Here is a 16266-nt window from a genome sequence, read left to right as displayed (position 1 = left end):
ATATGATAGTTGCACAATTAACTGTGAATATACTAAAAATCACTGAACATGGTGAATCTTATGGTATGTGATTATATCTCAGTTTTTTAAAAAACAGCTTTACGCCCTCTTCCAGATTTTATCAATGTGGTATATAATATAAGCACAAGATTTTATTTTATTTTTTAAGCTTTAGCTTGGTTTCCTCATGGACAGACCAGTTAACCTGGAATTCCTAAGCTTCCTATGCTCATTTCACTTAGTGGACAAGCCAACATTTCTCCCAATAACATTTAACATTAGGAAAAATGAAAGATTATGTAATAACTAAACCAAACTATAATTCTGAAAAGACTGTGATATCAACAGTAATTAAGGTGATTGGAGTGTGTGAGCGTGTGGGTTTGCTGGGGTCCTCAGTTGTTTTCCATCTGTTCCAGGAAAAACTGAAGTGGCCTCTCCCACAAATTCCTGACTGGCGTGGGAGGTCACCAGTCTTCGTTGGAACCAAAGCCAGGCCACATCTGGCTGCTCAGAGCCACTTCTCAGGTGTATCTGGTGTGACTCCAGTAAAGCCCACAACAGCAACCTAGACACTCCATCCTGTGGGAACACAGGGTGCGGGGAAAACTTGCTGCAGAGGTGGTCAGGAAGCTGAGGGGGGCGGCAGTCCGAAGCCGACCTTATAAATCTGTGACTGACATAGACACATACAAGGAGGTTCATTAGGACTGAAAACAACAGTGAGGAGGGGCCCTTCCCCAGATCAGAGAGCTCTCTGCAAGGGGACGTTTTAAAGTACCCCAGGAAGGACCACTCTTACTGGTAAGGTTTTCCACGGTCTTGTCTACTTGCACTCTGCACCTTCGCTTTGGCTTCCTTTAGAGTGGTTCCTGGTTGACTGAAATTCTAGTATTTGGCACTAGTCAGAGTTGATGGAACTGTGCCCCTTGGAACCCACCATGTAATTATGAAACTATAATTTTGAAAATAAATTGAGATCAATCATTATTGATCAAATCAATGCACAGAGATTCACCCGTATTTTTAAAACACTATGAATTATTTCCTTCTAAACATTTTAACTAAATCTGCCCAAAATATTTTTCATCTGTGCATAAATTCTTGACTTCATCAAAGTCATACATCAAAACATACATCATCATTTGATACATACATCAAAACACATAAAAGATAAAGCTATAAAAGAGTCATTGTGATGTTTATTGATATAAAATAGATGCTATGTATCTAATTGTAGTGATGTTTCCCATTATTGGTAATAAAAATTACTTAGTTCCCTTATTACACTTACGTGTTAGTTTAGTCTACAATTACCTATACCACAATTTTATCTAATATAGGGACAGTTACTAGCTCCAGAGAGTGACCAGGTCTGAGTCTCAGATGTGGAAAAGGACACTGGAGGACACAGCAAGAGCAGTGCAAGAAAGTTGACGGATGTCGGAGGAAGTGAAAAGGTAGGGTAGGAAATAAAGCCGTCAATGAATATACAGGGAGTAATAAATAAAGAAGAGAAAATGCATTCAAGAACTATGCACCTATGCTGTGTGTTTCGACACTATTACTAACTAGTACTGAGAACTTTCACAGGTCCACGGCTTCCTGGAGCTTGGTTCTTCTCCTGTTCACTCATTCACTCATCCACCAGTCAGTTTTGGGTGCTTTATTGTGTGCAGGTACTATGCTTGACAGCAGCATGGTGCAAAACAAAACAGATGTGGGCCTAGCCCTGTGGTTTTAAGTGTATCTTAATATTGATGTGGTAATACCGTCTATTTACCTGAAAGCCGAGATTCGCACCCACCACTCCTGCCCCAGGCCTGTGCGAGAGTGTGTCGAGGGTGTGTGAGTGCTCAGAGCGTGAGCAGCTGCCCTGTAGGATGGTAACCATCACTGGGCACAGGGTGGGAGGCCGTCCATGGGGTGCTGTGCTCTGGGAAAGGCCACCCCTGTGCGTTTCCACGTAACTGAGATGGAGGATGTGCTGAATGAAGCTGAGTGTTCAGTTTATCAGGGGCGTTCTCAGAGCGATGTGTCAGACTGTCGGTACTCCAGTGAATGTCACCGTCTCCACGAAGTGCCGTGCAGACGCCCCATGTTTGAAACAGGAGAAGATGGAAGTCTGAGGAGAGTACCTGGAAGGCAGGGCTCTGGGCCACCCCTTCCACTAGAGCAAGTCATGCCAGGACTTGTTTCATAAGTTGAAATAGAATATAAATATATATAAAATAACATACGAAACACATTATTAATAAATAAAGGGGTATGGCTGCTTTAAAAGCATATTGTAAACCAAATATGTGGCACAATAAATTCAGGTACTATGATTTTCCAAAAAAAAAAAAAAAAAAATCTAAGGAAATTTTCTAATTCTTTAGCTATTAACTATCTTTGCATTCAGATAGTACTGAGATTTGGCTGACGGGTAGCATAATACGTAGCAAGTCTTCAGTGTGTTACATTAAGGAAAGAAGTCTAATTTCAAAGAAAAAGAAAACTTACAGGCTATTCAGCTTATATTGGGCTGAGGACAGAGCGCACAGGTCTAGTCTGTCACTGTGGCTGTGGAGACGGGGAACTTTACAAATGCATTCTGTTGACACCTTGCATGGACCGCTCATCAGTACTCGCCTCAGGTCTAAACCTTCTCCGTGGACACACATCTACCTCCACCTCCCAGATACCTACACACCTCTGCTCGGAAAGTCCACCCTCTCTTTAATGAGACACCTCAGAAGAGGGGGAGAGAATTGCATTAAATGTGCCGAACATTTGGGGAAGACTGTCCCCTCCAGAACCCGTCTTCTCACGTGCCTTGAGAATCGAGAAGTGACCTGCAAAGGCCCTGCGTCCCTGAGGCCCCAGCACCACACATGGAGCCCGCACGCAGGCTCAGAGCCACGTGCCGACGGCGGGGCCCCGAGTCTGGGGGTCGTGGTGGCAAAGAAAAGCTCTTGCCACGACGGCGGCTACGTAAAAATGAGCATCAGATTAGATTCCTAGTTAGAAGGCTCTGTGAATAATTTTCTTGTCCCAATCACTAAACGCAAACTACAGCTTTGCAAGGTGCACAGAGGGTGCAGCGGGAGTGGGAGGCTGGTGAGCACAACGTCCACAAACTAACCACACCAGGGGAGAGAGCTTCTCGGATTTCTCAGAGATTTCTAGTATTGACTTTAACCCCCAACACGCTCAAAAAAAGTCTGTATGGATTATGTCTCCTATCTCCCACTGTTGTACTTTCGGAAAGGATGAAATATACATATAAAAACCCAAGAATACTGTTAACTGAAGGGCTTGAATTTAGATTCCTATTAGGTAATACAAATAGGAAAAGGACAACAGAATAAGATGGATGATTCACCAAAGACTAAGATTAACTGAAAATGTGGGCCATGGAGAAACCTACGAATATTTAGGTTTACCACAGGGAGAGGGGTTAATCGTACAGCAAGAGAAGGAAATGTGAGGGAGTAGTTTGAGGGCAGGGAATATTTTCTATCTTTTGATGAAGGAGGTAAGACTTCAAAATTAAATTTCACAGTCATGAAACTATATAACAGCAGCAAGAAAGCTGATGTTGTGGATTCTGTCTTTACACAGTTATCTCAGTATTTCACAGCTGGCTACTAAAGAGACACACTGTTACAGCTGATTAGATACACATTAATGTAGTAAAAATGTAACATTTTCTTTCATCGACGGGCTGAATTGACAGATTGATAGAACTGATCAACCTCAAGAAAATGGTGGAAGTATAATCAATTGCAATAATATATTTTGTTTGACATAAAACTGAATAATTGCTCTAATCATAATGCTTATTACTTTAATTATAATATTTATTGAACACTAACTATATGTCCAGCAGTGTGCTAAATATTTTAGGAAGTATAATTTAAAAGCATAAACAACAGGAAATATAAAACATAAACAGAAAAAGTAAGTACTCTAAACCTGATAAGGGAGGGTTTTGAAAATGTGAACAATGATCTCAAAGCCCATTCGATGGGAAGGCCGGAGACTGATGCTTATCAGTTGCCGACTCAGTCAGGCTTCAGCAGAGACAAACATGAGTGGTCTAAACCCTGGCAGGGCTGTTTCACAGATTCTCTCTAGAGCCTGGCTGTAGAATCTATCGGTTTATCCTATTTATCTCACTGATTTAGCTGACAGGCATTACGAGGAAGCAACGCCTACTGTCCCCTCCTGCGCTTCCCCAGGTACCAGCAACCAAGCTTCAGATGGGGAGACGATGCGAGATTCCTGGAGAAACTGGGCTTCACGGATCTTACCGCGGGCGTTACTTCCAAGTCAACATTACTTTTTCTATTTCTGCCTCCAAAAACGATACTGGTTTTAAAAATGTCATGTTTGCACAGTGAAAAACAACAGATGTATGAACTTTAAGATAAAAAGACCTAGATTCTAATGACAGCATCGTCACTTGCTGTTCCCGGCTCTGGACCAATTCTTCAAATCTCAGATACCTCGTAACAAAATAAAGAGAAACATCTGCTTGGATTGGAAATGAGCTTTGCAAAATGCGTTCTACTATAAAATAAACTGTAGCTGTTAGTATCATTGCCGTCAGGAGCCCCAGTTCCCACTGCCCACACAGTTCTCATTACCTTCGTGGAGGATCACTTGAGGTGCAGCAAAATTATTCTGTATCCATCTATGGAATGTGAAGTCCTTATGCTAAAAGCTTTAGGTGTTTTCGGTTTGCTTTGTTAGTTGCTTGCCGGCAGCCTGTATGGGACAAGCTTCCCAGCTGCCTCTTGTGTGTGAATGAAAACGACCATACGGGGCCAGCCCTGTGGCTGAGTGGTTAAGTTCGAACAATCCACTTTGGCGGTCCAGGATTTCACCAGTTTCGGTCCTGGCCGCAGATATGGCACCGGTCATCAAGCCACGCTGAGGCGGCGTCCCAAATAGCACAACCAGAAGGACCTACAACTACAGTATACAACTATCTACTGGGTGGCTTTGGGGAGAAGAAGAAGAAAAAGAAAAAAGAAGATTGGCAACAGATGTTAGCTCAGGTCAATCTTTAAAACAAAAAAAAGAAAAAGACCTCAGGTGTTTGCGCCTGCCCAGCTGGACGTGCCGGCATCCTGACATCTTGGCCACAGCTGCTCAGCTCATGGAACCAAAGATTGGCGTCTGAGTCGGTCGCAGCTCTAGCGCAGGTGGGCAGCCCACACACGGTCCTGGCGTGGCAACCCTGGTGACAGGCTGCTCTTCATACCACGGTCGCTAACCGCCCCGTAAATCTCAGGCCCACGATTCTCCCTCCGTCAGTTTCATCATCCTTAGTTCTCAGAGTCTCTCCCTCGTCAAGCTGTGACCCACCTTCCCCTCTGTTACTTCTCCATCCCCAGCTTCCATTCTTCCTCATGGCCCCTCCTCAGCCGTAACGCCTTCCTCTCCTGCCGTCCAGCCCTCAGCTCCCTCGCCCTCTGCCTCCACGGCCCTGCCCTGCCCTGGCATCGGCCCTCTGACTTGGGATAAAGCCCTAGGCCACAGTTCCACTTGCTTTTTACACCTACGTTTTTTTCTCTTATTTATTAATTTTGTTTTAAATATTATCCTTTTAAGTGAGTAAATTTTTAAAGACAGGGAAAATAGTAACACATTAAATCTGAACTTCTATTTCTAACAGTGCAGTAGATGGTATATTCTGAAAAAATCCTTCCACTCCCAAATGCCTAGAAACAATGGGAAACTTAGAGCAAATTCCTTCATCTATTCACAGGAAGTAACAGTGGAAATGACTCATTGGTCTTGGATTATTAAACCAAGATGATGCTAGAACATGACTAAAATGTATTTTCTTTCTCAGATGTTGAATACCTAATATCTTTCACCATGTCCGGGTTCATTTTCTCCCCTGTCATCAAATTTCCGAGTTATTTTCCACTCTTTCTTCCTAGCACTTCAGCAGATCTCAGCAGACATTGCTTCTATAGAACAACAGGTAGCATGCAAAGTAAATGAGGGCAGCTCAAAGAAAGTCCCCTCTTGCTCACTTTTATTTTATTTATTTTTTGCTGAGGAAGATTAGCCCTGAGCTAACATCTGTGCCAACCTTCCTCTACGTTTTTGTATGTGGGACACCTCCACAGCATGGCTGCTGAGCGGAGTAGGTCCTCGCCCAGGATCCGAACCCCTGAACCTGGGCCATGAAAGTGGAGCTTGAGGAACTAGAACCACTCAGCCACCAGACCAGGCCCTTGCTCACTCTTGATTATATTTGATGTCAGCAGGCATACTAATTAGTAAGTATATAGAATGAAAGTTTCATTAGTTATTCTGAGCTATTAACATACTGAATGATTTTGCAGTTAAGCATTTTTCAAATGCCATCACAAAAAATCCAAAAATTATTTTTAAATGTTATCCTGGAACCCCTTGCTGATTTGAAGAACTATTGTAAAATAAGGGGCAAAATTTTCTGTACCATTTTTCAAACATAATTGCAATTTCGAGATTGATTTCCAGAAGATATTAACCTCTCTATCACAATTTAAAATATCAAATAATTTACCCTATTATGTTTTAAAATCTCCAAGTAAACATAAGCATATTTCCTTCAGTATTTACTTACTAATTATTATGCCTACTGCCATCAAATGCCAAATATTAGTGAATTTATGGCTTCAAGGTTACTATTTATTACTATTTTTAAAAAAAACTTTCATGTTTCAAAATATGAACATAACAAATACAATTGCTTTTAAAAATATTCTTTCAAAAGAGGATGAAAAAGACCAAAAACTATGTGCAGCGTATTTGCTCCTCAAGTTTGTTTACTAAAATTCACCTACAATGGAAACAGCCATCCCTGGCGGTCTAGCGGTTAAGACCCGGCGTTCTCATCACCACGGCACAGGTCAGCGTCCTGGTGAGCGACCCACACCACCGTCTGTCACTGTCACACTGTGGTGGCTGCACGTGGCTGTGAGGCGGAAAGCTCTGCCACCAGGATGTCAAATACCAGCAGGGTCGCCCGTCAGAGCTTCCAGGCTATGACTAGGAAGATGGACCTGGCCACCTGCTTCTGAAAACAGAGGCCCTGAAAAGCCCATGAACAGCAGGGGAGCGCTTGACGGACACAGCAGTGGAAGGAGAGTGGACGGCACGGAAAGACAGGGCTCCCCTCTGCTAGGCACAGGGGCGCGGGAGCTGGAGCTGAGTACAGGGCACCAACAACAGCAAGCTCCAGAAGGCCAGCCTTATAGAGCCGGGAGAACATGTTACCATGTGGACACCCTTGGAAAATCATTGGTTTAGACAAAGCTTCTTAAATTGTATAACATTTGAGAGTAATTAGAGGATTATGCTTGCATTTTCTTTCTAAGCTTGATATTGAATCAAATGTCTGAAATGTGTCTGCCTAGAGAGAAACTGATATACGATAAAGATGAAAAAAAATTCAGAACTATCCCGTGAATATTGAGCTCCTTTTTGGGATGAATAAGCTCTTCAGATGTAAAAATAAACATGGAGAACCTCGAAACTCCACATAGTGTTTCTGGGTTCTAGTGCATGTGCATTTTTTATTATCAGTTATGCCACCTCCACTAACATACTGTGCATGTTTTGTAGTTGGACCGTAAAACATTCTTCCAGGAATATTTAAGGCAATACTCAATTAAAATTCTTTGACATATGCAGAACAAATCTGAAAAACTAGAAACCTCAAATCTTAATTGATGCTTATTATTTTGAAATATTAAGTGTTGATTTTGTATTGTGAGAAGCATCCTAGCAATTATGTGAGTTTTAAATAGTTTTTAATTCATGAAAACAACATTTTAGAATAGTTTTTAATTGATTATATCTACAAAAGGTTATTAACCCTAACACCAACGTTATAGTCTACAGTTGTGCCCCCTTACCCATGGGGGATACGTTCCGAGACACCCAGTGGATGCCTGAAACCTCAGACAGCACTGAACCCTAAATATACTATGTTTTTTCCTATACATACATACCTGTGATAAAGTTCAATTTATAAATGAGGCACAGTAAGAGATTAACAACAATAATAAAATTATAACAATTATAACAATATACTGTAATAAAAGCTACCATGGATCTCAGTGACCTCAGCATACAACTTTTTCCTTCCCTTATTAAGTGGAGAACTTTCACCTTTTCACTTAAAGGAATTGCCCGCATCACTATACTTGCACTTTGGGGCCATTACTAAATGAAACTCTTGAACACAAGCACTGCCATACAGTGACAGTCGATCTGAGAACCAGATGGCTGCTGAGTGACTCACGGGCAGGTGGCACGGACAGCCTGGACCCGCTGGACAAGGGGATGAGTCACAGCCCCAGGGAGAAGGAGGGGTACTGGGAAGGGTTTCATCATGCTACGCAGGATGGTGCGAGATTTAGAACTTATGGACCTTGTATTTCTGGAATTTTCCGTTTAATAGTTTCAGACCACGGCTGACCACAAGTAACTGAAACTGTGGAAAGCAATACTTTGAATAAGGGGGGACTACTGTAGTTCCTTTTCCTATTACTGTTCCCTGCACCCGTAAACTTTGAAAATATGAGATGTTTTGGACTATTTTGAATGAACTCTTCAGAACGCACCTGGAGGGATGGTGCCCTTTTTCAGTTCACACAGAACTGCCATATGGTTTAGCTAGTGGCATTTGTGAGTGGACAAGATATTTGTTGCATAACTGTTATCCCAAACACGAAAAATTCAGGATATGGCTCAAGAATCCCCAATACCTTTAAAATGATATTTTAGAAATTGGTCATCCAAATATATTTATATTTTCAATCTATACACATCTTATAAGTGCTTAATTTTAGTTGTCCTCAAACAGGCTTTTTGAAGCTAACTTTATAGTCTTTTATCTTTTAGGCAGAACGGTGGTGACTATCTAAAACAGATTTTCCCAAAAGGCACTCAAAAGAAATCTGCAAAATATTCATAGATGCCTGTGAGAAAAGCATTCCAGAACAAAATAAGCTGAGGCTATATTGGAATAAAAAAAAGATAAGCTGTTCCAAGAGAGAACTTCTCAAAACCTTAAAACCCTAACGTGAACCATGGGTCACAGACAGAAAACACAGGGAGCAGTGTCTGGGTACCTTACGCAGAAGCCACAGCCTCCTGCTCATTTCAGACAGTTTATCTCCACATTTTCTTGGTTCATAATATGCTTGGATCGAGGAGATCAAAACCATACATGACATTTTAACTGCCTCCATAGTGTGGTTTTCTATAATATGGGTAAGATGATATCATGTGGTTTCTTTCTAGAGTCCTTCTTGAGAATACTGGGTACTTGGTTGACTTTTAGGGGACCGAACATGTCTTTAGGGAATGCTAGAATATCTTCTAAATCCTTTTATTGACTTCCAGAATCAAGTTTATCCAAGGCAATGTGTGATAAAGCATTTCTTGTGTCAGAGGATGATTTGAGCAGACATATATAGGGAACCAGAATATAATATAACAGCAGGTCTTAAATTCTTAAATAGATTATAATCTCCCAGTGTGTGTGGCCTAGATACTGTACTTGAAAGTAGTCTTGGAAAATCATGAAGAGCTTACATGTGAGAGGAACTCATCAGTCTGCTGCTTCTTATTACAACACAGAATATATTCTATCGTCATGACTGACCAGACTCGCTCCCCTTTTAACCACGAATTTGAATAAAGAGAATTTTACAATCTGTGCAGAAACTAGTTTCTAAAAAAATCAGTAAACACACTAGAAGAGTAATACATTGAGAGCAATGATCCCTCACCGTGTCGGCTGTGAGAACAGGGCACCCGAGGCTGAAGAGCCGAAGCCCTTGCCCCAGAAGCGGACACAGCGTTCTTATGCTGATGTCATCCTGTCGCTCTCACGCCAAACCCTCGCCTCAGGTGTCTACCACAGGGTTGATGATGCACATGAGAGCTCTGTGTGTGCACAAGTGTGTGCACGTGTGTGCCCGTGTGCCTCTGAGCATATGCAGAGAGGGACGTATATGAAAAGATAACTCTGAACATTACAAGACAGCCTGCCCCTCCCACCCCATTTCTTCTCTACCCAACTCAGGATGCTGGAAACCACATGAGTACCGTTTATGGAGGATCACTGACCTAGAGTACTGGACTGCAGGAAGAACAGTCCTTCTGGTTAGCTGAAGGGGAAATTCATTTAGCCATTAGTTCTAGCCCTAAATTCACATCATCCACTTACGTAAAAATACCTCTTAGCTCGTATGTGTTCTAAACTGCAGAGAAGAGAAAGAGAAGCTGAAAACAGAGAAACACCCAGAGAAAATGGATTTGTCATGAAGAAATCTATTTGTGCTCTTTTTAGGTCTACCCCTCTCCCCACCACCTTCAATAAATAAGAAAAGTCACAGGGATCACGAAGGTGAAGACCCCTCTGTCGTTTCTTCTGCTTCTCGTCAGGACAGTGACAACCAGTGCTGACTTGCAAGCAGGATTTTCCCACAAAGTAACATCGGCTCCCATCCACTAACAGGCAGTTTCCTCCGATCCTCTTTGTAGAAAATCTTAGTCCCTTGCTGTTGAACTGCCTGAAGTTTCTCTGTTCTTTGCTTTCTTCCTCAAAAATCACATAGCCAAATTTTTCCCAATGATAATGTTTTTTTTTTTAAAGACTGGCACCTGAGGTAACATCTTTTGCCAAACTTTTTTTTTCTCTTCTCCCCAAAGCCCCCCAGTACATAGTTGTGTATTCTAGTTGTGGGTCCTTCTAGTTGTGGCATGTGGGACACCGCCTCAGCATGGCCTGGTGAGCAGTGTCATGTCTGCACCTAGGATCCGAACCGGAGAAACCCTGGGCCACCGAAGTGGAGCGCGCGAATTTCACCACTCGGCCACGGGGCAGGCCCCGCAAAGATAAATTTTTGAAGAATCCTATTCCCTTGAAATTTCAGGAGAATGACAATGGACCCACAAATTATTCTTGCAATTGGTTAGTAATATGGATTTTATTAACTAGTCGCACTTTATGGCACAGGACTCAAGGCACTTGGCTCTATTGTGGACATAAATAAAGATTACTTCAAGATTTACAGTTTCGTAATTATGTAGTAAATTGTTTTTAGTGATTAAAAGTGGAAAAGTTCCTGTTTAAGCCCTATTTATGAATATTCTTGCTAAATTAAATAGGTTTTGAAAAAGAACATCTTAATATTGCAACAGGAAGGAATCTCTTAGGATAATTTTTACCCCTGATCCTAGGGAGCTCGACAAGGCCACCTCCCTCAGCTCTACTGGCTCCTTCTTAAATTTAGGGAACTCAGGATTCTGTCAGGACCAGACGCTGACAACATCAGAAGCAGAGATAAAACGCGTTCTGTTAACATCTTTATCGGTTGAAACTGCTCCTGTAGATTATCGGAGTGTGACATTGCTAATTAACAGTGGATAATTACTCTCAATTTGCTGCAACAGACGAGCCGTGCACAGGGAAGTCCAGGAGGGAGAGGGGCCTTGGGAGACATTTTACTGCACATCCTGGAAGCGCGTGATGCTCTCAGACCGGCAGAGGGTCTGGAAGGCAATGCTCCCATGAACATTTCTATTTCTTGGGCGTGTTATCAAGCCCCAAATCCCTTCAGTGAAACTCTATTTCTGGAATAGTTAAGAACACATATAAAACACACCCTGTGCCTGCTGATTCTGCTCACTGAGGACGGGCTTCATCTGGGCTCCTGAGCTGCACCCCCTTCGACAGGCAGCTGCCTTCTAAGAACACGAGGGCACTGCTGGCAATTTAAACATACTTCATGCAAATTTCTGATAGCTCACACCATGTAAACCAGGGAGGTGTACTTTGTTATCACATGCACTCCATCCCACTGCTACGGGGTTAAAGAAGTGGGTGGCAAACCACAGCCCATGAGGAAAAACACAGCCTGCTTCCTGATTTTTGTAAATAAAACTTTACTGGCACACAGCCATGCTCATTTGTGTGCACGGCTTTCACGCTACCACAATGTTGTTGAGTGACTGCGACAGAGATGGTCCTGAAATATTTACTATGTAGCTCTCTACAGAAAAAGCTTTCTGACCCCGGACTAAAGGATGCTCTGTGGCTTTCATCATATTAGAAAGAAACTCCTGCAGATGCAACTCTGAGCAATTGCTAGAACCATGACTATGGTTATAAGCTATATCTAGACTAGACAGGAGCAAGCAGTCAACTGGCGATACTACACAATAGTTAATAGACGTTCAACCCACTCCAGTCCCAGTTATGTTCATACAACATTTCTGCTACTTGACCTGAACTGCGTCTTAGCAAGAATATTCATCAAGCTAGTTGCATTTGTATACCACGGATGAAGACCAGCGTATATCAACAGGACGGCCAACTCACCTGATTCTACCCCCGGGGCGCTCAGACTGCTCTGACATAAAGCTTGTGCTGCTGAGGCGGGAGGCACTGCTGGTTCTGGAAATGGCGGACACATCACTGACATCACTATCTGATGATCTGGCAGAGACGTTATCACAGCTTCTGTATTGATCTTTATGTATGTTATACTAAAGATTGAAAACAAGAAAGTGAGAGCTCCATCATCAGATCGTGGACAAAAGGGACACACGCAGTGAGCTTAGTGACTACCTAGCCAACGTCAAATAAAAGTGCACCTTCTTAAGAGCAGGTGTGGATCTGCAATAATCCAACATCAACACAACACATGATTCCCAATATAACATACTACCTCTTTGAACGGTAAGAAATGGTTTATGAATACTGAATTATAAACTAAACACAAAAATTAAGTGCTTGGGTGGAAAATTCACAGAGTTAATTATTTGCACATGCATAAAGCCTCAAAAGTGTATTATTTATTTTCTTCTAGTACATGAGTTTCTCTTTTCTTGCTTCTGTTTTTATCATTGCCTATTTTATTCACCTTCTACTCTACCCATGGGAGACACTGTTTCCACCCGTGCTTCTAGATTCTTTCTAAACTATTCAATTAACTTACACACTTTCCCTATTGTAAGACTTTGCTCTTTCAAATTTCTTCAGAAAAATATATCTCCTCACAAATAAGGGCTGATTTTAAAGCTGAGGAGCTGCGTCAAAGACGAGTAAAGCAATGAGGCAGAGACTGCACTTGGCTTCCTGTCTATTACAGTCTAATTACACATCTTCAGATGCAAACTATCAATGCAGTGCCAAAAGTAAAAAATGGGATTCCTATTAAAATTTCAATATTCACCATATCTTATACTTAACTGTGTCTTTAAATTTGTCTTTGGCATCCTCACCTAAGATTTCAGAAATCATTTGGTAAAAGACTGAAACACACAAAGCTTCAAAGCACTTAATCTTTTCTTTCTATGTTACTGTCTTATTTTAACAGATAACAGTGAACAGCCTTATGTATCATATATTATTATTATTTTATGTGTTAATTATAATAAACAATAAGGTTATATAATCACATATGATTTTAAAATACTGAATATATGAATAATTCTCTTAGGTACTAGAAGGTAAGATAATATACCTTCTTATATAAAATGAAAGAACATACCTAAAAGGAACACATGGCTAAACATTGGGTATTTAAGTTCCTTTTCAAGCAAAATATCAAATGTTCATTAAACCTGTAAAAAAAACCCCATCCACCCTCTGATGCTCCATATTTGATGAGTTTTAATGATTCTAAAATAATCCAAATACTCTATTTCTAAAAATCTGTATAAACAGTTGTCTTGCTAAAGTATACTAAATAGACTGATGCTAACACCTGGATCTGTATAAACAAAAAGAAGTATAAGACAATAATATTTTTTAAAAATCCTAGAGAAGGCAATCATGTTTATTTTATCTCTCAGACAGGAGCAGTTCAGGTCTAGGGTATTCACACGTTAGGTTAAATTCTTCACCTCTTACGTGTATGCACTGGGCAAAGAATTTCACATCAAGCATGAAAACAACTCCAAATTTATAGAATATCTATAAAATTATCTTCCCAAAGAATTTTTTCATACGCGTGTGATTTGTTTTTGAAAGCCATATGCTAAATTATAATCCAAAAGGAAATTCATATATGTCATTATGTCCAGAACTGAGTTATTTATACAACTTCATGTGTGATCTAAAATTACTATGATTTAAGATAATGTATTCAAAGTAATGTGATAACATTTTATCACCAAATCCTGTCATGTCTTATAGCATGATCCTGTGTAACATGATTCATTTCAAACAGAACTGTTTTTTATTTACAGAGTAAATGTAGTAAAATCTTAGTATGCTCACGAGGCAGAGGCTGAGTTTAATACAGCTCCTGGGGTGCAGTATGTTACTTGTTCTTGAAACAGTTTTGCTACGGAGATACATTATGTAGTCATTATAATGTTTCCAAACATATTGAAATGATAGCTTGCTCATGGCAGAATATGAAAGAATTGGGTTCTAATACCATAAAAATTTACCCAGCAGTAGGAGACTTTCTGGCATTGTGTTAACACCCAGAACAAGTGCTCCCCTTATTTGACAAAAGTCAATAATAAGCAGTGTAGACTTAGCATGAGAATATGTGAGTGTACACGGAACTGTTTCTCTAACTGTGGAAATTCTCCTCCATAAGCCATCTTTTCTTCAACTTTTTGTATACAGACTTTTCCTCTTCCAGCAAAGAGATAAAACAAGGGATTTGAAGTCTGTATATCATACTAGATTTTTCTCTATTGGGGTAAAGAATAACCCATCATTCTGACAGGAGATCACAGGTTTCTTCACACTGGTTATTTAAAGGAAATAAAAGACTTTCATATTCACTTTTTAGTACTATATTTACTTATTTTCAAAATCTGTTAAAAGTTTAAGTAATCACTTTGACTTTTCATCAAGCATAATTTGTTAATTTTCCTACTTAACAATTAGATATTTTATTGGAAATGCATTGTTTATATTTTGAGAAACAGAATATCCTCAGGGCGAATGTATACTGACCACAGAGCAGGGAAACAGTGGTTGCTGTGAGCGGAGGCTCTCATAATAGGGCTGCTGTTTTTACAAGCAAGTAACAATAAACAGTAGCCACCTCCAAAAGCCATCACTTCAGTCTTGGCTGCTGTTCCTGGGTTGCAGAAGAATAAGCTCTCTGCAAAGTGTGAGCACCTAAATGCAGATTCACCCCCCAATTATGAATTTCACCCCCTCACTCAGGCATGCACCTCTGCACCATGTCAGTGAAAAGCAGCCTGGTGTTACATTTCAGAGCCATGGTGCAGTTTCGCCGTTTTTTTCAAAAGCGAGTTAGTGCTCACTCCTCACTCAGGATGGATGTCAGGATCCTTCAGTCTTAAAGTGCCAGGTTCAAAACCTCCTAGGAATTATACTACACTTGTCTGGTAATTCTTTCCCCCAGGAAACTTCGTTTTACTGGTATTTGGTTGTAAATATTTTGAGAATGGTTAACTAATCTCTAATTTGGTAGAATAGCAACTAAGATGCCTTGCTTCATCCAAAATGTCAAATGGATTAAGACACGAGAAAAGAGTCAATAAAGGAACAAAGGGGCTGGCCCCGTGGCCGAGCGGTTAAAGTTCCATGCGTTCTGCTTCGGCAGCCTGGGGTTCATGGGTTCAGATCCAGGACTCGGACATATCCACTCATCAGCCATGTGGAGGAGGCATCCCGCGTACAAAGTAGAGGAAGATTGGCCCAGACGTTAGCTCAGGGCTGAGCTGCCTCAAGCAAAAAAAGAGGAGGATTGGCAATGGATGTTAGCTCAGGGCCCATCTTCCTCATAAAAAAATAATAAATAAAGGAATAAAATTCAAAATTTAATGTATATTAAATTTATGACAATCCTGGTTCATAGTTATATGAACACAAACATTTCTTTGTAAAGTAAATTATAAAAAGTTGGGATAAATGGATGAAAAACGAAAAAGATAATTTTCCAAGTATGTGAGAGAGGTTTGAATTAACTGAAATGGCTACTAGAAACTATTTAAAAATTTTATTGTATGCAGTAGGCCATAATATGTATATTAGAATCCTGGAGAGTATTAATCTTTTACTTGACATATAAAATAAAAAATAAGCTAATCAATTTTTATTTTATCTTATATATTTTCCTATCCTATATTCTTAGAAGTTTTTAAAGATACCCTATCTTTGTGCTCACATTTATTGATGTAATTTATAGTCACTTTATCTATGTAATATGGTAGCATCCATTCATGGAGTAAGAGCAACAGTGATATATTTGAAAGTAATGG

The 16266-nt window shown here is 40.5% G+C and overlaps 1 protein-coding gene across 50 annotated transcripts in view; it reads right to left on the bottom strand.

Annotated features, from left to right (window-relative positions):
* The window catches only part of RIMS1 (regulating synaptic membrane exocytosis 1), a 418194-nt gene that overhangs the window by 61288 nt on the left and 340640 nt on the right, over window positions 1–16266 (bottom strand). For 35 of the 50 annotated variants that reach the window (XM_070244805.1, XM_023625163.2, XM_070244806.1 and 32 more), the window contains one exon: window positions 12389–12555. The exons of the other annotated variants lie outside the window; for them this stretch is intronic. In XM_070244805.1, the coding sequence (XP_070100906.1) occupies window positions 12389–12555 (167 nt within the window). The remainder of the gene's footprint in view (window positions 1–12388; window positions 12556–16266) is intronic. 50 annotated transcript variants of the gene reach the window in all.

Source organism: Equus caballus, chromosome 20 (assembly GCF_041296265.1).
Source record: "Equus caballus isolate H_3958 breed thoroughbred chromosome 20, TB-T2T, whole genome shotgun sequence".
In the NCBI taxonomy this organism is placed as follows: Eukaryota; Metazoa; Chordata; class Mammalia; order Perissodactyla; family Equidae; genus Equus; species Equus caballus.
Note: the sequence above shows the minus strand (reverse complement) of the source record. Positions and strands in the feature narration are given on the sequence as shown.